The 22,486-nt window shown below is 44.8% G+C and overlaps 1 protein-coding gene across 1 annotated transcript in view; it reads right to left on the reverse strand.

The window, feature by feature from the left end:
- Window positions 1-8,761: 8,761 nt before the first annotated feature.
- LOC129858525 (plastin-3-like) overlaps window positions 8,762-22,486 on the reverse strand; it is a 101,213-nt gene continuing 87,488 nt past the window's right edge. Inside the window, exons 10-15 of the mRNA XM_055927830.1 lie at window positions 20,604-20,799; window positions 17,162-17,240; window positions 16,156-16,407; window positions 15,191-15,314; window positions 10,154-10,278; window positions 8,762-10,033 (exon numbers count right to left, since the gene is read on the reverse strand). Coding sequence (XP_055783805.1) covers window positions 9,901-10,033; window positions 10,154-10,278; window positions 15,191-15,314; window positions 16,156-16,407; window positions 17,162-17,240; window positions 20,604-20,799 — 909 coding nt within the window. The 3' untranslated portion in view covers window positions 8,762-9,900. The remainder of the gene's footprint in view (window positions 10,034-10,153; window positions 10,279-15,190; window positions 15,315-16,155; window positions 16,408-17,161; window positions 17,241-20,603; window positions 20,800-22,486) is intronic.

Raw genomic sequence — 22,486 nt, forward strand, 5'->3', positions numbered from 1 at the left:
ACTGAGCCACTTTGTAACCTGGACCATTACAGTAGTGAGTCACTGAGCCACTTTGTAACCTGGACCATTACAGTAGTGAGTCACTGAGCCACTTTGTAACCTGGACCATTACAGTAGTGAGTCACTGAGCCACTTTGTAACCTGGATCATTACAGTAGTGAGTCACTGAGCCACTTTGTAACCTGGACCATTACAGTAGTGAGTCACTGAGCCACTTTGTAACCTGGATCATTACAGTAGTGAGTCACTGAGCCACTTTGTAACCTGGACCATTACAGTAGTGAGTCACTGAGCCACTTTGTAACCTGGACCATTACAGTAGTGAGTCACTGAGCCACTTTGTAACCTGGACCATTACAGTAGTGAGTCACTGAGCCACTTTGTAACCTGGACCATTACAGTAGTGAGTCACTGAGCCACTTTGTAACCTGGACCATTAGTGAGTCACTGAGCCACTTTGTAACCTGGACCATTACAGTAGTGAGTCACTGAGCCACTTTGTAACCTGGATCATTACAGTAGTGAGTCACTGAGCCACTTTGTAACCTGGACCATTACAGTAGTGAGTCACTGAGCCACTTTGTAACCTGGACCATTAGTGAGTCACTGAGCCACTTTGTAACCTGGACCATTACAGTAGTGAGTCACTGAGCCACTTTGTAACCTGGACCATTAGTGAGTCACTGAGCCACTTTGTAACCTGGACCATTACAGTAGTGAGTCACTGAGCCACTTTGTAACCTGGACCATTACAGTAGTGAGTCACTGAGCCACTTTGTAACCTGGACCATTACAGTAGTGAGTCACTGAGCCACTTTGTAACCTGGACCATTACAGTAGTGAGTCACTGAGCCACTTTGTAACCTGGATCATTACAGTAGTGAGTCACTGAGCCACTTTGTAACCTGGACCATTACAGTAGTGAGTCACTGAGCCACTTTGTAACCTGGATCATTACAGTAGTGAGTCACTGAGCCACTTTGTAACCTGGACCATTACAGTAGTGAGTCACTGAGCCACTTTGTAACCTGGACCATTACAGTAGTGAGTTACTGAGTCACTTTGTAACCTGGACCATTACAGTAGTGAGTTACTGAGTCACTTTGTAACCTGGACCATTAGTGAGTCACTGAGCCACTTTGTAACCTGGACCATTACAGTAGTGAGTCACTGAGCCACTTTGTAACCTGGACCATTACAGTAGTGAGTCACTGAGCCACTTTGTAACCTGGACCATTACAGTAGTGAGTCACTGAGCCACTTTGTAACCTGGACCATTACAGTAGTGAGTCACTGAGCCACTTTGTAACCTGGACCATTACAGTAGTGAGTCACTGAGCCACTTTGTAACCTGGACCATTACAGTAGTGAGTCACTGAGCCACTTTGTAACCTGGACCATTACAGTAGTGAGTCACTGAGCCACTTTGTAACCTGGACCATTACAGTAGTGAGTCACTGAGCCACTTTGTAACCTGGACCATTACAGTAGTGAGTCACTGAGCCACTTTGTAACCTGGACCATTACAGTAGTGAGTCACTGAGTCACTTTGTAACCTGGACCATTACAGTAGTGAGTCACTGAGCCACTTTGTAACCTGGACCATTACAGTAGTGAGTCACTGAGCCACTTTGTAACCTGGACCATTACAGTAGTGAGTCACTGAGCCACTTTGTAACCTGGATCATTACAGTAGTGAGTTCTTGTGCAGCTTGTTGTTTGCTCTTTGTATGCACATATATCACTGTATCATCTGCATACATTTGAACTTCAGACCCAGTACAGGCTGAACAGGAGGGGCCCCAGTATTGACCCTTGGGGCACACCCACATCATAGCTAAGAGTGGGCGACAGCTCATTGCTCACTCTGACACACTGAGTTCTGCCTTCAAGGTATGATTTCATCCATCTCAAGGCATCGGGGGAAAAATGAACTTGGACAATTCTTAACTTCTCTAGGGTAGGGGGCAGCATTTTCACGTTTGGATGAAAAGCATACCCAAATTCAACTGCCAGTTACTCATCCCCAGGAGATAATATATGCATATTATTAGTAGATTTGGATAGAAAACACTCTGAAGTTTCTAAAACATGTCTGTGAGAATAACAGAACTTATTTAGCAGGCGAAACCCCGAGGACAAACCATTCAGATTTTTTGTTGTTGTTGTTGTTGAGGTCACTCTCTATTCAATGGGGTTTCATTGGGAAACCAGATTTCTAAACGAATTGCTTGCAGTTCCTACGGCTTCCACTAGATGTTAACAGTCCTGCGAAATAGGTTGAGGTTATTCCTTTGTGTAATGAAGAAATACGGCCATCTTGAAGTCGAGGCACTCCTGGTGTCCTGGACATGCACTTCAATCAAACAGAAGGCGTGCTACATATCGTTTTAATCCTGTATTGAACACACATCATCCCGTCTTCAATTTTATCGATTATTAATGTTAAAAAATACCTAAAGTTGTATTACAAAGTTTGTCATTTTTTGGCAAAGTTTACAGGTAACCTTTGAGATACTTTGTCGTCACGTTTGAGCAAGTTGGAACCGGTGTTTTTCTGGATCAAACGCGCCAAATAAATGGACATTTTGGACATATATCAACGGAATTAATCGAACAAAAGGACCATTTGTGATGTTTATGGGACATATTGGAGTGCCAACAACAGAAGCTCGTCAAAGGTAAGGCATGAATTATATTTCTATTTCTGCGTTTTGTGTCGCTCCTGCAGGGTTGAAATGTTTTCTCTCTTTTGTTTACAATGTTGCTATACTCAGATAATAGCATCGTATGCTTTCGCTGTAAAGCCTATTTGAATTCTGACATGTTGGCTGGATTCACAACCAATGTAGCTTTAATTTGGTATCTTTCATGTGTGATTTAATGAAAGTTTGATTTTATATTAATTTTCATAGTAATTAATTTTAATTTGGCCCTCTGCCTCTGCATTTTCTCAGGCTTTTTGCCAAGTGAGACAGTAGCGTCCTGCCTAAACTCTGATTTTTGGATATAAATATGAACTTCACCGAACAAAACATACATCTATTGTGTAACATGAAGTCCTATGAGTGTCATCTGATGAAGATTATCGAAAGTTAGTGATTAATTTTATCTCTATTTCTGCTTTTTGTTACTGCTCTCTTTAGCTGGAAAAATGTCTGTCTTTTTCTATGACTTGGCTCATACCTAACATAATCTTTTGGTGTGCTTTCGTCGTAAAACCTTTTTGAAATCAGACACTGTGGCTGGATTTACAACAAGTGTAGCTTTAAAATGCTGTAAAATACTTGTATGTTTGAGGAATTTAAATTATGTTTGGATTTCTGTTGTTTTGAATTTGGCGCCCTGCAGTTTCACTGGCTGTTGACGAGGTGGGACGCTACCGTCCCACGTACCCTAGAGAAGTTTTAAATGAGAATCTCATGGTTAACAGTATCAAAAGCCTTCCTTGGGTCCAGAAACACAGCACCAAACAACGCCCCCTTTGTCCATCTTGGACTTCAAATTTTCCAGAAGAAAGCAGTTGGCCGTTTCTGTGGAGTGTTTCGCTCTGAAGCCAAACTGCATGGAGTGTAATGTGAAGGGGCTGTTGTTGAGGTGGGCAGTTGTTCTGCTACACACTTTTCAGTAACCTTTGACACCACAGGTAGTATACTAATGGGCCTGTAGTTACTCACGTCAGCAGGGTCACCTGATTTAAAGATGGCCTTTATTATGGCCGACTTCCATACCCTTGGAAACACCCCCAGACCAATAGATGTGTTGGTGACCTTAGTAATGGGGCCCATGAGTGACTCTGTAGTTTTTAAGAAAGTCAAAAAAAGACATCTTTGGCTTTAGAGTTCTTTAGTGAGCTAATCACCTTGTTCACCTTTGACCCAGAAACCTCCCTTATGATGAAGACAGGTTGAGTGTCATTTACTAGCACTGAGCCCAAGAAACCAGTGGAGGGGTTCTGTGTCAGTACCCTGACAGAGTCAAAGTAGGAATTGAAGGCTATTGCTATTTCGACTGCACCCTGTGTTAGATTGTTATTCACCATGATTTCTAGTCTTTTTGCAGTGTTACTATGGTCTTTCCCTGTAAACATTTTTAGATTCTCCCAGATCAATTTAGAATTTCCCTTTGCTTCACCAATTATGTTAAAAAATAAAGTTTGCCTTGGCCTGTCTGATTTCTTTCAGCACCTTATTTCTCAACATGGTAAACCTATGTCTGTCATGCTCTAATTTGGATCTTGGGGCTATTTTTAGAGCATAATCTCGTTCTTTCATCAATTTCCAGATTTCTCCATTTAGCCAAGGAAGAGGGCTCTTTTGGCCAGGTTTGGATGTGATTTTCTTTAGGAAACCATTTATTGTAGTCTGGATTATGGATAGAAAAACCTATCAGCTTCCACGTCTGTATAGGACGTTTTCAAAATAGTTTAATTCACTCTTAGGTATTCTTAGTTGATCAGGCTTTCTAACAGTAGAGAGGTTAAACCTGTTCTTAGACAGCTTTCTGGCTATAAGTGTCAGATTATGATCAGATAGCCCAGTAACCATATTGAATGATTTAGCCACTCTCTCTGGTTTATTACTGAACACCAAATCAATCTGTGTTTTAGAGCAACAAGTCACCCTGGTTGGCCCTTTAACTAGCTGTGTAAGGTCAAAGGTATTAGTGATCCATTTGAGGGTTTTCCTACAAGACTTGTCTTCATAATTAATATTAAAATCTCCCATTAAGATGACATCTTTCCCAAAATCACATTCCCTGAGCATGTTATTAAACTGATCAAAAAACACACTTTTGGTGGAAGGTGGCCTATACATTCCAATAAGGGTAAAAGACATTTGGGGAGACAGTGTAACGTTCAGGCCAATACATTCTAGTTCATTATCACATGACCACTCAATTTGTTTACATGGGATATGTTCTTTAATGTAAATCATCACACCCCCTCCTCTTCCTTCAGTCCTGTCTCTCCTGAAAACATTGTAGCCAGGCACAATCAAAGCAGCAGATGGAGAGTTTTTATGGAGCCATGTCTCTGAGAGGCAGAGAAAGTCAAGGTTGGAGTCTGTGAGTAGATGTTGAATTTGATCACTTTTTGGAATGACACTACGAATGTTTAAGTGCCCCCCTTGTAGAGTCCGTCATGGTCTGGGGCGGTGTGTCGCAGCATCATCGGACTGAGCTTGTTGTCGTTGCAGGCAATGTCAACGCTGTGCGTTACAGGGAAGACATCCTCCTCCCTCATGTGGTACCCTTCCTGCAGGCTCATCCTGACATGATCCTCCAGCATGACAATGCCACCAGCCATACTGCTCGTTCTGTGTGTGATTTCCTGCAAGACAGGAATGTCATTGTTCTGCCATGGCCAGTGAAGAGCCCGGATCTCAATCCCATTGAGCACGTCTGGGACCTGTTGGATCGGAGGGTGAGGGCTAGGGCCATTCCCCCCAGAAATGTCCGGGAACTTGCAGGTGCCTTGGTGGAATAGTGGGGTAACATCTCATAGCAAGAACTGGCAAATCTGGTGCAGTCCATGAGGAGGAGATACACTGCAGTACTTAATGCAGCTGGTGCCCACACCAGATACTGACTGTTACTTCTGAATTTGACCCCGCCTTTGTTCAGGGACACATTATTCCATTTCTGTTGGTCACATGTCTGTGGAACTTGTTCAGTTTATGTCTCAGTTGTTGAATCTTGTTATGTTCATACAAATATTTACACATGTTAAGTTTGCTGAAAGTAAACGCAGTTGACAGTGAGAGGACGTTTCTTTTTTTGCTGAGTTTATTTATCTGGCTAGTTAGCCTGCAGGATTAAATTGTTACTAGCAAGCTAACTTGGTAACAAAGGATAAACTGTTGTCTAGCTAACATCAGCTAGAAAAGCACATGTTAGCTTTCGCTCGCATCACATTGAGTATTGAATTTAGACCAGCTGGAAACAGGACAGTAATGTGCAGAATGTTTTGCTTTTCTGCTGCTTCTGCAGAATTCTGTTCTTCCTCTTCTTCCATCACTTTTTTTCCCTCAAATGTTTTCTAATCCTGTCAGACAACTACTCCCCCGCCTCCTCTTTCATTGGATAAACCCGGATAAAGCACTAAATAAACTTCAGTTAGTGCTAAATACGGCTGCTAGAATCCTGACTAGAACCAAGAAATTTGATCATATTACTCCAGTGCTAGCTTCCCTACACTGGCTTCCTGTTAAGGCAAGGGCTGATTTCAAGGTGTTACTGTTAACCTATAAAGCGTTACATGGGCTTGCTCCTACCTATCTTTCCGATTTGGTCCTGCCTTACACACCTACACGTACGCTACGGTCACAAGACGCAGGCCTCCTTATTGTCCCTAGAATTTCTAAGCAAAGAGCTGGAGGCAGGGCTTTCTCCTATAGAGCTCAATTTTTATTGAATGGTCTGCCTGCCCATGTGAGAGACGCAGACTCGGTCTCGACCTTTAAGTATTTATTGAAGACTTATCTCTTCAGTAGGTCATATGATTGAGTGTAGTCTGGCCCAGGAGTGTGAAGGTGAACGGAAAGGCTCTGGAGCAACAAACCGCCCTTGCTGTCTCTGCCTGGCCGGTTCCCCTCTCTCCACTGGGATTCTCTGCCTCTAACCCTATTACAGGGGCTGAGTCACTGGCTTACTGGTGCTCTTTCATGCCGTCCCTAGGAGGGGTGCGTCACTTGAGTGGGTTGAGTTACTGACGTGATCTTCCTGTCCAGGTTGGCGCCCCCCCCCCCTTGGTTTGTGCTGTGGTGGAGATCTTTGTGGGCTATACTCGGCCTTGTCTCAGGATTGTAAGTTGGTGTTTGAAGATATCCCTCTAGTGGTGCGGGGGCTGTGCTTTGGCAAAGTGGGTGGAGTTATATCCTTCCTGTTTGGCCCTATCCGGGGGTATCATCGGATGGGGCCACAGTGTCTCCTGACCCCTCCTGTCTCAGCCTCCAGTATTTATGCTGCAGTAGTTTGTGTCGGGGGGCTAGGGTCAGTTGGTTATACCTGGAGTACTTCTCCTGTCTTATCCAGTGTCCTGTGTGAATTTAAGTATGCTCTCTCTAATTCTCTCGTTCTCTCTTTCTTTCTCTCTCTCTGAGGACCTGAGCCCTAGGACCATACGTCAGGACTACCGGGCATGATGACTCCTTGCTGTCCCCAGTCCACCTGGCCTTGCTGCTGTTCCAGTTTCAACTGTTCTGCCTGCGGTTATGAAACCCCTACCTGTCCCAGACCTGCTGCTTTCAACTCTTAATGATCGGCTATGAAAAGCCAACTGACATTTATTCCTGATTATTATTTGACCATGCTTGTCATTTATGAACATTTTGAAAATCTTGGCACTCTCTAATTTTCTCCTTCTCTCTTTCTTTCTCTCTCTCGGAGGACCTGAGCCCTAGGACCATACGTCAGGACTACCGGGCATGATGACTCCTTGCTGTCCCCAGTCCGCCTGGCCTTGCTGCTGTTCCAGTTTCAACTGTTCTGCCTGCGGTTATGAAACCCCTACCTGTCCCAGACCTGCTGCTTTCAACTCTGAATGATCGGCTATGAAAAGCCAACTGAAAATTATTCATGATTATTATTTGACCATGCTTGTCACTTATGAACATTTTGAACATCTTGGCATAGTTCTGTTATAATCTCCACCCGGCACAGCCAGAAGAGGACTGGCCACCCCTCATAGCCTGGTTCCTCTCTAGGTTTCTTCCTAGGTTTTTGCCTTTCTAGGGAGTTTTTCCTAGCCACCGTGCTTCTACACCTGCATTGCTTGCTGTTTGGGGTTTTTAGGCTGGGTTTCTGTACAGCACTTCGAGATATTAGCTGATGTACGAAGGGCTATAGAAAATAAACTTGATTTGATTGATTGATTGGTTGTTCATAATCATTTCTGCCAAAATAATTATGGGCAACTGGGCATTTTTATACATGACCCCTAAGCATGATGGGATGTTAATTGCTTAATTAACTCAGGATCCACACCTGTGTGAAAATACCTGCTGTACTTTGTATCCTTCAGGTGTTTCTTTTATTTCAATAGTTACCTTTACATCTTGCTGATGAGCATACATACACACTCCTCTTCCAGTAACTCACCACTATGCCCTTTAGCAGTCAGAGTTCACACCAAACACACCACCACTATGCCCTTTAGCAGTCAGAGATCACAGCTCCACTATGCCCTTTAGTAGTCAGAGATCACAGGTCCACTATGCCCTTTAGTAGTCAGAGATCACAGCTCCACTATGCCCTTTAGTAGTCAGAGATCACAGGTCCACTATGCCCTTTAGCAGTCAGAGATCACAGCTCCACTATGCCCTTTAGCAGTCAGAGATCACAGCTCCACTATGCCCTTTAGTAGTCAGAGATCACAGCTCCACTATGCCCTTTAGCAGTCAGAGATCACAGCTCCACTATGCCCTTTAGTAGTCAGAGATCACAGCTCCACTATGCCCTTTAGTAGTCAGAGATCACAGGTCCACTATGCCCTTTAGCAGTCAGAGATCACAGCTCCACTATGCCCTTTAGCAGTCAGAGATCACAGCTCCACTATGCCCTTTAGCAGTCAGAGATCACAGCTCCACTATGCCCTTTAGCAGGCAGAGTTCACACCAAACACACCACCACTATGCCCTTTAGCAGTCAGAGATCACACCAAACACAGCTCCACTCGTACCAACTCAACTCAACACTCAAACATCCACACACACTATGCCTGGCTCCATCTGAAACAAGCATGACGAACAGAAGCAGGTGATATCATGAAGAGTTGTATTTAATCTGTATAGACAGGACTCTGTAACACAAGACAGACTTCTTCCAGTTTCTCTCCCCAAATCCTTTCTCACCACAGCAACAATAGCATAGTTTTAACAGGTTCCATTACACAGCACTAACTGGTCAGGGATATTTAAAGCTTTTCAACGACTACATTATTTCAACAACAAAAAAGATTGTTTATGCATAGTTGATTGGCTACCTTTCTGTTAAAGGCATGGCCATATATACCAGTCAAACATACTAATAACATGGAATAACATATATACCAGTCAAACATACTAATAACATGGAATAACATATATACCAGTCAAACATACTAATAACATGGAATAACATATATACCAGTAAAACATACTAATAACATGGAATGTCTATTGTGTCGGTATGTTTACTGTAATTTGGTTAATAATCTAAACTAGGGACCCGTTTACGACTGAACCTTAAGGCCATCAGATGGAAAAGTTATCAATCAAAGAAACTCTCTCTCTCTCTGTCTTTCAATCTCTCTGTCTTTCAATCTCTCTCTCTCTCTCTCTGTCTCTCTCTCTCTCAATCTCTCTCTCTCTGTCTTTCAATCTCTCTGTCTTTCAATCTCTCTCTCTCTCTCTCTCTCTGTCTCTCTCTCTATCAATCTCTCTGTCTTTCAATCTCTCTCTCTCTCTCTCTCTCTCTCTCTCTCTCTCTCTCTCTCTCTCAATCTCTCTGTCTTTCAATCTCTCTCTCTCTCTCAATCTCTCTCTCTCTCCCTCTCTCTCTCTTTCTCTCAATCTTTCTCTCTCTCTCTCGAATCCTACAGAATCTTCTAGTCCAATCTCTCATCTAAGAACTGTTGTGAGAGCGATTCCAGTCATCCCCCACATGACATGTCCTATAACAACCATAGTCCAGTCTAAAGTTCACCACAGAGGTCAAAGAAAAACTACAGCATCACATACAGTGTGACACAGTGTCTTAAGTTAAAGGCAGATATACAGAGTCATCAAATCAGCTGTGGAGCAATATGGCCGCTGTCATTCATTCAATATGTATCTAATATAATATGGCTGTTTTCATTGTTTAAACCTTTTAGCAAACAGGCTAGAGGCTGAGGCACAGGCTGATGGCGTGGCTGACGTGTTATTCCCTCTTCATACCCCGTCCCATGAGGCAGGCGAATACGGTCATCACCATCTTGGGTTTCACCTCCACCAGGTCCTCTGGTAGGGCGTACACACGAGCTCCGATCTTCCTCGCCATGGACACAGCGTACCTGGGGGCAGAGGTCAGGGGTCAGTAAACCATACCCTAGTGTCCCAAACGACACATTACAGTGTGTGTGTCCGCGTGTGTGTGTGTGTATCTGCTGCTTGCGTGTGTATGTCAGACTGACTTGGCATTGTCCAATCTGTCGACGTCGGAGAGCATTCCAGTCTTGACAAGGTCATAGTTCACGCTGCGTGGCTGGATGGAGTCAATCAGGTCCAGGACAGGAAGACTACTGCTGATACCACGATCCTGGAGAGACACACACACACACAGAAAAACACAGAGGATTATACACACACACACACACAGCTGTAAACACTACTTTCAGAGTTTAGAACTATAGAGAAACACTGGGTTTAGAGCTATAGAGAACCACTGGGTTTAGAGCTATAGAGAAACACTGGGTTTAGAGCTATAGAGAACCACTGGGTTTAGAGCTATAGAGAAACACTGGGTTTAGAGCTATAGAGAACCACTGGGTTTAGAGCTATAGAGAACCACTGGGTTTAGAGAGAGAACCACTGGGTTTAGAGCTATAGAGAACCACTGGGTTTAGAGCTATAGAGAACCACTGGGTTTAGAGCTATAGAGAACCACTGGCTGTAGAGCTATAGAGAACCACTGGGTTTAGAGCTATAGAGAACCACTGGGTTTAGAGCTATAGAGAACCACTGGGTTTAGAGCTATAGAGAACCACTGGGTTTAGAGCTATAGAGAACCACTGGGTTTAGAGCTATAGAGAACCACTGGGTTTAGAGCTATAGAGAACCACTGGGTTTAGAGCTATAGAGAACCACTGGGTTTAGAGCTATAGAGAACCACTGGGTTTAGAGCTATAGAGAACCACTGGGTTTAGAGCTATAGAGAACCACTGGGTTTAGAGCTATAGAGAACCACTGGGTTTAGAGCTATGGAGAACCACTGGGTTTAGAGCTATAGAGAACCACTGGGTTTAGAGCTATAGAGAACCACTGGGTTTAGAGCTATAGAGAACCACTGGGTTTAGAGCTATAGAGAACCACTGGGTTTAGAGAGAGAACCACTGGGTTTAGAGCTATAGAGAACCACTGGGTTTAGAGCTATAGAGAACCACTGGGTTTAGAGCTATAGAGAACCACTGGGTTTAGAGCTATAGAGAACCACTGGGTTTAGAGCTATAGAGAACCACTGGGTTTAGAGCTATAGAGAACCACTGGGTTTAGAGCTATAGAGAACCACTGGGTTTAGAGCTATAGAGAACCACTGGGTTTAGAACTATAGAGAAACACTGGGTTTAGAGCTATAGAGAAACACTGGGTTTAGAGCTATAGAGAACCACTGGGTTTAGAGCTATAGAGAACCACTGGGTTTAGAGCTATAGAGAACCACTGGGTTTAGAGAGAGAACCACTGGGTTTAGAGCTATAGAGAAACACTGGGTTTAGAGCTATAGAGAACCACTGGGTTTAGAGCTATAGAGAACCACTGGGTTTAGAGCTATAGAGAACCACTGGGTTTAGAGCTATAGAGAACCACTGGGTTTAGAGCTATAGAGAACCACTGGGTTTAGAGCTATAGAGAACCACTGGGTTTAGAGAGAGAACCACTGGGTTAAGAGCTATAGAGAACCACTGGGTTTAGAGCTATAGAGAACCACTGGGTTTAGAGCTATAGAGAACCACTGGGTTTAGAGAGAGAACCACTGGGTTTAGAGCTATAGAGAACCACTGGGTTTAGAGCTATAGAGAACCACTGGGTTTAGAGCTATAGAGAACCACTGGGTTTAGAGCTATAGAGAACCACTGGCTGTAGAGCTATAGAGGACCACTGGGTTTAGAGCTATAGAGAACCACTGGGTTTAGAGCTATAGAGAAACACTGGGTTTAGAGCTATAGAGAACCACTGGGTTTAGAGCTATAGAGAACCACTGGGTTTAGAGCTATAGAGAACCACTGGGTTTAGAGCTATAGAGAACCACTGGGTTTAGAGCTATAGAGAACCACTGGGTTTAGAGCTATAGAGAACCACTGGGTTTAGAGAGAGAACCACTGGGTTTAGAGCTATAGAGAACCACTGGGTTTAGAGCTATAGAGAACCACTGGGTTTAGAGAGAGAACCACTGGGTTTAGAGCTATAGAGAACCACTGGGTTTAGAGCTATAGAGAACCACTGGGTTTAGAGCTATAGAGAACCACTGGGTTTAGAGCTATAGAGAACCACTGGGTTTAGAGCTATAGAGAAACACTGGGTTTAGAGCTATAGAGAAACACTGGGTTTAGAGCTATAGAGAACCACTGGGTTTAGAGCTATAGAGAACCACAGGGTTTAGAGCTATAGAGAACCACTGGGTTTAGAGCTATAGAGAACCACTGGGTTTAGAGCTATAGAGAAACACTGGGTTTAGAGCTATAGAGAACCACTGGGTTTAGAGCTATAGAGAACCACTGGGTTTAGAGCTATAGAGAACCACTGGGTTTAGAGCTATAGAGAACCACTGGGTTTAGAGCTATAGAGAACCACTGGGTTTAGAGCTATAGAGAACCACTGGGTTTAGAGCTATAGAGAACCACTGGGTTTAGAGCTATAGAGAACCACTGGGTTTAGAGCTATAGAGAACCACTGGGTTTAGAGCTATAGAGAACCACTGGGTTTAGAGAGAGAACCACTGGGTTTAGAGCTATAGAGAACCACTGGGTTTAGAGCTATAGAGAACCACTGGGTTTAGAGCTATAGAGAACCACTGGGTTTAGAGCTATAGAGAACCACTGGGTTTAGAGCTATAGAGAACCACTGGGTTTAGAGAGTGAACCACTGGGTTTAGAGCTATAGAGAACCACTGGGTTTAGAGCTATAGAGAACCACTGGGTTTAGAGCTATAGAGAACCACTGGGTTTAGAACTATAGAGAACCACTGGGTTTAGAGCTATAGAGAACCACTGGGTTTAGAGAGAGAACCACTGGGTTTAGAGCTATAGAGAACCACTGGGTTTAGAGCTATAGAGAACCACTGGGTTTAGAGCTATAGAGAACCACTGGGTTTAGAGAGAGAACCACTGGGTTTAGAGCTATAGAGAACCACTGGGTTTAGAGCTATAGAGAACCACTGGGTTTAGAGCTATAGAGAACCACTGGGTTTAGAGCTATAGAGAACCACTGGGTTTAGAGCTATAGAGAACCACTGGGTTTAGAACTATAGAGAACCACAGGGTTTAGAGCTATAGAGAACCACTGGGTTTAGAGAGAGAACCACTGGGTTTAGAGCTATAGAGAACCACTGGGTTTAGAGCTATAGAGAAACACTGGGTTTAGAGCTATAGAGAACCACTGGGTTTAGAGCTATAGAGAAACACTGGGTTTAGAGCTATAGAGAACCACTGGGTTTAGAGCTATAGAGAAACACTGGGTTTAGAGCTATAGAGAACCACTGGGTTTAGAGAGAGAACCACTGGGTTTAGAGCTATAGAGAACCACTGGGTTTAGAGCTATAGAGAACCACTGGGTTTAGAGCTATAGAGAACCACTGGGTTTAGAGCTATAGAGAACCACTGGGTTTAGAGCTATAGAGAACCACTGGGTTTAGAGAGAGAACCACTGGGTTTAGAGCTATAGAGAACCACTGGGTTTAGAGCTATAGAGAACCACTGGGTTTAGAGCTATAGAGAACCACTGGGTTTAGAGCTATAGAGAAACACTGGGTTTAGAGCTATAGAGAACCACTGGGTTTAGAGAGAGAACCACTGGGTTTAGAGCTATAGAGAACCACTGGGTTTAGAGCTATAGAGAACCACTGGGTTTAGAGCTATAGAGAACCACTGGGTTTAGAGCTATAGAGAACCACTGGGTTTAGAGCTATAGAGAACCACTGGGTTTAGAGCTATAGAGAACCACTGGGTTTAGAGCTATAGAGAACCACTGGGTTTAGAGCTATAGAGAACCACTGGGTTTAGAGCTATAGAGAACCACTGGGTTTAGAGCTATAGAGAACCACTGGGTTTAGAGCTATAGAGAACCACTGGGTTTAGAGCTATAGAGAACCACTGGGTTTAGAGCTATAGAGAACCACTGGGTTTAGAGCTATAGAGAACCACTGGGTTTAGAGCTATAGAGAACCACTGGGTTTAGAGCTATAGAGAACCACTGGGTTTAGAGCTATAGAGAACCACTGGGTTTAAAGCTATAGAGAACCACTGGGTTTAGAGCTATAGAGAAACACTGGGTTTAGAGCTATAGAGAACCACTGGGTCTAGAGCTATAGAGAACCACTGGGTTTAGAGCTATAGAGAAACACTGGGTTTGGAGCTATAGAGAACCACTGGGTTTAGAGCTATAGAGAACCACTGGGTTTAGAGCTATAGAGAACCACTGGGTTTAGAGCTATAGAGAACCACTGGGTTTAGAGCTATAGAGAACCACTGGGTTTAGAGCTATAGAGAACCACTGACTGTAGAGCTATAGAGGACCACTGGGTTTAGAGCTATAGAGAACCACTGGGTTTAGAGCTATAGAGAACCACTGGGTTTAGAGCTATAGAGAACCACTGGGTTTAGAGCTATAGAGAACCACTGGGTTTAGAGCTATAGAGAACCACTGGGTTTAGAGCTATAGAGAAACACTGGGTTTAGAGCTATAGAGAACCACTGGGTTTAGAGCTATAGAGAACCACTGGGTTTAGAGCTATAGAGAAACACTGGGTTTAGAGCTATAGAGAACCACTGGGTTTAGAGCTATAGAGAACCACTGGGTTTAGAGCTATAGAGAACCACTGGGTTTAGAGCTATAGAGAACCACTGGGTTTAGAGCTATAGAGAAACACTGGGTTTAGAGCTATAGAGAACCACTGGGTTTAGAGCTATAGAGAACCACTGGGTTTAGAACTATAGAGAACCACAGGGTTTAGAGCAATAGAGAACCACTGGGTTTAGAGCTATAGAGAACCACTGGGTTTAGAGCTATAGAGAACCACTGGGTTTAGAACTATAGAGAACCACAGGGTTTAGAGCAATAGAGAACCACTGGGTTTAGAGCTATAGAGAAACACTGGGTTTAGAGCTATAGAGAAACACTGGGTTTAGAGCGACAGAGAATCACTGTCTCTAAGGTTTAGTAACAGAGTTTCTAGTGAATCACAGATCACAAAGTATAACAGACACTATAAAGCCACTCTGTTCCATCTGTCTTGTCACCTTGAAGCTGGAGATCTTGGAGCTCTTCCCGGCTCCAGTCAGGGTTCTGTTGACCCAGTTGATGATGAGGTCATCATTAGCAGCCTCTCCATGTCCAAGGTCCTCCAGAACATTCAGAGTGTATCTGAGGAGGTTATCTATTAGTAAGGTCTGATAGAGGATCAGGAGGTTATCTATTAGTCAGGTCTGATAGAGGAGCAGGAGGAGGTGATATATTAGTCAGGTCTGATAGAGGATGAGGAAAAGGTTATCTATTAGTCAGGTCTGATAGAGGATCAGGAGGAGGTGATCTATTAGTCAGGTCTGATAGAGGGTCAGGAGGAGGTGATCTATTAGTCAGGTCTGATAGAGGATGAGGAAAAGGTTATCTATTAGTCAGGTCTGATAGAGGATCAGGAGGAGGTGATCTATTAGTCAGGTCTGATAGAGGAGCAGGAGGAGGTGATCTATTAGTCAGGTCTGATAGAGGAGCAGGAGGAGGTGATATATTAGTCAGGTCTGATAGAGGATGAGGAAAAGGTTATCTATTAGTCAGGTCTGATAGAGGATCAGGAGGAGGTGATCTATTAGTCAGGTCTGATAGAGGGTCAGGAGGAGGTGATCTATTAGTCAGGTCTGATAGAGGATGAGGAAAAGGTTATCTATTAGTCAGGTCTGATAGAGGATCAGGAGGAGGTGATCTATTAGTCAGGTCTGATAGAGGAGCAGGAGGAGGTGATCTATTAGTCAGGTCCCTCCCCTCTCTCTCTCCTCCCTCCCTCCCTCCCTCCCTCCCTCCCTCCCTCCCTCCCTCCCTCATCAGTTGCCAGACCAGAGCCAGGGTGAGGGTGGGGTTTCCGTCGTTAAGGTCCCTCCACTCCCCTCCCTCCCCCTCTCTCCCCTCCCTCCCCCTCTCTCCCCTCCCTCCCCTCTCTCTCCCCCTCTCTCGCCTCCCTCTCTCCCCCCCCTCCCTCTCTCTCTCCTACCTCCTCATCAGTTGCCAGACCAGAGCCAGGGTGAGGGTGGGGTTTCCGTCGTTAAGGTCCTGTCCTCCGATGCCGACCAGAGAGAACCCTGCCTTGGCCTTCCCGAGTTCCACTGCATAGTTACAGTTCTCCAGCTTCTTCATGTTGGCCCCTAGCTTGGGGTAGGGCGGCCGGTTCACCTTGTGGTCCCAGTCCACTGGAACCTTAATCCTTTCATACAGCTGGAGGATGACCAGCGCATCTAACAGATCACTGGAGGGAGGGAGGGAGGGAGGGAGGGAGGGAAATCATTTTGTTGTTATAATTATTGCTTTCAGAATCATACCCACATGTTTTATTGCTTTAATATTAAGAAAGGAATAATCATACCCGTATATATGGTTAACATGAGGGTTGATGTTATAGTAAAGGTAACTACCCGTATATATGGTTAACATGAGGGTTGATATTATAGTAAAGGTAGCTACCCGTATATATGGTTAACATGAGGGTTGATGTTATAGTAAAGGTAGTTACCCGTATATATGGTTAACATGAGGGTTGATATTATAGTAAAGGTAGCTACCCGTATATATGGTTAACATGAGGGTTGATGTTATAGTAAAGGTAACTACCCGTATATATGGTTAACATGAGGGTTGATGTTATAGTAAAGGTAGTTACCCGTATATATGGTTAACATGAGGGTTGATGTTATAGTAAAGGTAGCTACCCGTATATATGGTTAACATGAGGGTTGATGTTATAGTAAAGGTAACTACCCGTATATATGGTGAACATGAGGGTTGATGTTATAGTAAAGGTAACTACCCGTATATATGGTTAACATGAGGGTGGATATTATAGTAAAGGTAGTTACCCGTATATATGGTTAACATGAGGGTTGATATTATAGTAAAGGTAGTTACCCGTATATATGGTTAACATGAGGGTTGATATTATAGTAAAGGTAGTTACCCGTATATATGGTGAACATGAGGGTTGATATTATAGTAAAGGTAGCTACCCGTATATATGGTTAACATGAGGGTTGACTCCCAGAGAATTCATCCAGTTCCTGAAGGTTCTCTCCTCTCTCGTCTCACCTGAGGAAACAGGAAACAGGAAACAGGAAACAGGAGGTGTTACCACTGGGTGTGTTTAGTAGGGGAGACGTGTGTTTAGTAGGGGAGACGTATGTTTAGTAGGGGAGACGTGTGTTTAGTAGAGGGAGATGTGTGTTTAGTAGGGGGAGACGTGTGTTTAGTAGGGGAGACGTGTGTTTAGTAGGGGAGACGTGTGTTTAGTAGGGGAGACGTGTGTTTAGTAGGGGAGACGTGTGTTTAGTAGGGGGAGACGTGTGTTTAGTAGGGGAGACGTGTGTTTAGTAGAGGGAGATGAGTGTTTAGTAGGGGGAGACGTGTGTTTAGTAGGGGGAGACGTGTGTTTAGTAGAGGAGACGTGTGTTTAGTAGGGGAGACGTGTCTTTAGTAGGGGAGACGTGTGTTTAGTAGGGGAGACGTGTGTTTAGTAGGGGGAGACGTGTGTTTAGTAGGGGAGACGTGTGTTTAGTAGGGGAGACGTGTGTTTAGTAGGGGGAGACGTGTGTTTAGTAGGGGAGACGTGTGTTTAGTAGGGGAGATGTGTGTTTAGTAGAGGGAGACGTGTGTTTAGTAGGGGGAGACGTGTGTTTAGTAGGGGGAGACGTGTGTTTAGTAGGGGAGATGTGTGTTTAGTAGAGGGAGACGTGTGTTTAGTAGGGGAGACGTGTGTTTAGTAGGGGAGATGTGTGTTTAGTAGGGGAGATGTGTGTTTAGTAGAGGGAGACGTGTGTTTAGTAGGGGGAGACGTGTGTTTAGTAGGGGGAGACGTGTGTTTAGTAGGGGAGACGTGTGTTTAGTAGGGGGAGACGTGTGTTTAGTAGGGGAGACGTGTGTTTAGTAGGGGAGACGTGTGTTTAGTAGGGGAGACGTGTGTTTAGTAGGGGGAGACGTGTGTTTAGTAGGGGGAGACGTGTGTTTAGTAGGGGAGACGTGTGTTTAGTAGGGGGAGACGTGTGTTTAGTAGGGGAGACGTGTGTTTAGTAGGGGGAGACGTGTGTTTAGTAGGGGGAGACGTGTGTTTAGTAGGGGGAGACGTGTGTTTAGTAGGGGGAGACGTGTGTTTAGTAGGGGAGACGTGTGTTTAGTAGGGGGAGACGTGTGTTTAGTAGGGGAGACGTGTGTTTAGTAGGGGAGACGTGTGTTTAGTAGGGGAGACGTGTGTTTAGTAGGGGAGACGTGTCTTTAGTAGGGGAGACGTGTGTTTAGTAGGGGAGACGTGTGTTTAGTAGGGGAGACGTGTGTTTAGTAGGGGAGACGTGTGTTTAGTAGGGGAGACGTGTGTTTAGTAGGGGGAGACGTGTGTTTAGTAGGGGAGACGTGTGTTTAGTAGGGGGAGACGTGTGTTTAGTAGGGGGAGACGTGTGTTTAGTAGGGGGAGACGTGTCTTTAGTAGGGGAGATGTGTGTTTAGTAGGGGGAGACGTGTGTTTAGTAGGGGAGACGTGTGTTTAGTAGGGGGAGACGTGTGTTTAGTAGAGGGAGATGTGTGTTTAGTAGGGGGAGACGTGTGTTTAGTAGGGGAGATGTGTGTTTAGTAGGGGGAGACGTGTGTTTAGTAGGGGGAGACGTGTGTTTAGTAGGGGGAGACGTGTGTTTAGTAGGGGAGACGTGTGTTTAGTAGGGGGAGACGTGCGTTTAGTAGAGGGAGACGTGCGTTTAGTAGGGGGAGACGTGTGTTTAGTAGGGGAGACGTGTGTTTAGTAGGGGAGACGTGTGTTTAGTAGGGGAGATGTGTGTTTAGTAGAGGGAGACGTGTGTTTAGTAGGGGGAGACGTGTGTTTAGTAGGGGGAGACGTGTGTTTAGTAGGGGGAGACGTGTGTTTAGTAGGGGGAGACGTGTGTTTAGTAGGGGAGACGTGTGTTTAGTAGGGGAGACGTGTGTTTAGTAGGGGAGACGTGTGTTTAGTAGGGGGAGACGTGTGTTTAGTAGGGGGAGACGTGTGTTTAGTAGGGGAGACGTGTGTTTAGTAGGGGGAGACGTGTGTTTAGTAGGGGAGACGTGTGTTTAGTAGGGGGAGACGTGTGTTTAGTAGGGGGAGACGTGTGTTTAGTAGGGGGAGACGTGTGTTTAGTAGGGGGAGACGTGTGTTTAGTAGGGGAGACGTGTGTTTAGTAGGGGGAGACGTGTGTTTAGTAGGGGAGACGTGTGTTTAGTAGGGGAGACGTGTGTTTAGTAGGGGAGACGTGTGTTTAGTAGGGGAGACGTGTCTTTAGTAGGGGAGACGTGTGTTTAGTAGGGGAGACGTGTGTTTAGTAGGGGAGACGTGTGTTTAGTAGGGGAGACGTGTGTTTAGTAGGGGAGACGTGTGTTTAGTAGGGGGAGACGTGTGTTTAGTAGGGGAGACGTGTGTTTAGTAGGGGGAGACGTGTGTTTAGTAGGGGGAGACGTGTGTTTAGTAGGGGAGACGTGTGTTTAGTAGGGGGAGACGTGTGTTTAGTAGGGGAGGCGTGTGTTTAGTAGGGGGAGACGTGTGTTTAGTAGGGGGAGACGTGTGTTTAGTAGGGGAGACGTGCGTTTAGTAGAGGGAGACGTGTGTTTAGTAGAGGGAGACGTGTGTTTAGTAGAGGGAGACGTGTGTTTAGTAGAGGGAGACGTGCGTTTAGTAGAGGGAGACGTGTGTTTCCACTGGGTAATGATCTGCCTACCATAATACAAGCCTATTATCATCATGTTTGGTAACATTTGCCCATGTATTTATTTTCAGAGTTTCAATGAGTTGTAAAAATGTCTCAGAGAACTCTGCTGAAATCCCTGTATTGAAGGTCAGCTAAGTTAACCGAGGCTACTTAACGTTACCAGCTCGGTATTTGAAGTTATTATATTATCATCAGTAGTCTATTATCAGGTTAATGCTTATGCTTATTATTCATGATTTCTCAAATATTTATCAGTTAGTCATTCAGTGGAATACACTATGCTCCAGCCATTGAATCTGTCTGAGGGATGTTAACAGCTAGCTGGGTCCACCACATTATGTTATTATATTTATTAGTCTTGAAACACAAAGGGCAAATGTTATTAATCAGTGACTGAAATGTCGCCCTATGTGATATTCACTTCCGGACTTGGAGACTTGGAGAGGCTCAAAGCATGGCAGAACGCCTCTCGGAATAAAGGGGCGTGGTTTTGGCTTTAACTGCGTTGGGGAAAAGAAAGACGCTTCTCAGACGCATTTCACAATGAGGAGAATGAAACCAAGGCTTGGTAAGGAAGTTCAGCCCCTCTTTAAAACGAGTGTAATTCTGTTGAGAGTCACCAGGGGGAGCTCTATACACTGATCTACAGAGAGCAGAATTAGAGATGTGTTTCAGGGCAGAGCAGAATTGACTTGGCGGTACATGTAGACTATATTATATGTGTACCCACCCTCTAGTTTGGCCCAGTCCAGGTCCTGCCCCTCAGGCTTGGTGAGTGATGGGTATTTATTAAACAGGTTGGCCACGAAGGCCAGGTTGAGTTTGGGGTTTCCACTGACCACATCAGTAGGGGTCACAAACTGTCTACAGCCCAATCTGTCAGCCTGAACCAGCATGCTCTCTGCCCGACGCAGGTCATCTTTCTCCTGGAGAGGGGGGAGAGAGAGAGCTGACAGTTATATACACAGATTTAACAAAACAACTGAGCAAACTAGAATGCTTTTTGGCCCTAAACAGAGAGGACACAGTGGCAGAATACCTGACCACTGTGACTGACCCAAACTTAAGGAAAGCTTTGACTATGTACTGACTCAGTGAGCATAGCCTTGCTATTGAGAAAGGCCGCCGTAGGCAGACATGGCTCTCAAGAGAAGACAGGCTATGTGCACACTGCCCACAAAATGAGGTGGAAACTGAGCTGCACTTCCTAACCTCCTGACAAATGTATGACCATATTAGAGACACACATTTCCCTCAGATTACACAGATCCACAAAGAATTATAAAACAAATTCAATTTTGATAAACTCTCATATCTACTGGGTGAAATACCACAGTGTTCCATCACAGCAGCAAGATGTGTGACCTGTTGCCACAAGAAAAGGTCAACCAGTGAAGAACAAACACAATTGTAAATACAACCCATACTTTTTGTACTTTAACTATTTGCACATCATTACAACATTGTAACACTGCTGCTACTTTCTGTTTATTATCTATGCATAGTCACATTACAAATTACCTCGACTAACCTGTACCCCCACACATTGACTCAGTACCCCCTGTATAGAGCCTCATTACTAACCTGTACCCCCACACATTGACTCTGTACCGGTACCCCCTGTATACAGCCTCATTACTAACCTGTACCCCCACACATTGACTCAGTACCCCCTGTATAGAGCCTCATTACTAACCTGTACCCCCACACATTGACTCAGTACCCCCTGTATAGAGCCTCATTACTAACCTGTACCCCCACACATTGACTCTGTACCGGTACCCCCTGTATATAGCCTCATTACTAACCTGTACCCCCACACATTGACTCAGTACCCCCTGTATATAGCCTCATTACTAACCTGTACCCCCACACATTGACTCAGTACCCCCTGTATAGAGCCTCATTACTAACCTGTACCCCCACACATTGACTCTGTACCGGTACCCCCTGTATACAGCCTCATTACTAACCTGTACCCCCACACATTGACTCAGTACCCCCTGTATATAGCCTCACTACTAACCTGTACCCCCACACATTGACTCAGTACCCCCTGTATATGGCCTCATTACTAACCTGTACCCCCACACATTGACTCAGTACCCCCTGTATAGAGCCTCATTACTAACCTGTACCCCCACACATTGACTCAGTACCCCCTGTATAGAGCCTCATTACTAACCTGTACCCCCACACATTGACTCAGTACCCCCTGTATATAGCCTCACTACTAACCTGTACCCCCACACATTGACTCAGTACCCCCTGTATATGGCCTCATTACTAACCTGTACCCCCACACATTGACTCTGTACCGGTACCCCCTGTATACAGCCTCATTACTAACCTGTACCCCCACACATTGACTCAGTACCCCCTGTATAGAGCCTCATTACTAACCTGTACCCCCACACATTGACTCAGTACCCCCTGTATAGAGCCTCATTACTAACCTGTACCCCCACACATTGACTCTGTACCGGTACCCCCTGTATATAGCCTCATTACTAACCTGTACCCCCACACATTGACTCAGTACCCCCTGTATATAGCCTCATTACTAACCTGTACCCCCACACATTGACTCAGTACCCCCTGTATAGAGCCTCA

Source organism: Salvelinus fontinalis, chromosome 6 (genome assembly GCF_029448725.1).
Source record: "Salvelinus fontinalis isolate EN_2023a chromosome 6, ASM2944872v1, whole genome shotgun sequence".
NCBI lineage: Eukaryota > Metazoa > Chordata > Actinopteri > Salmoniformes > Salmonidae > Salvelinus > Salvelinus fontinalis.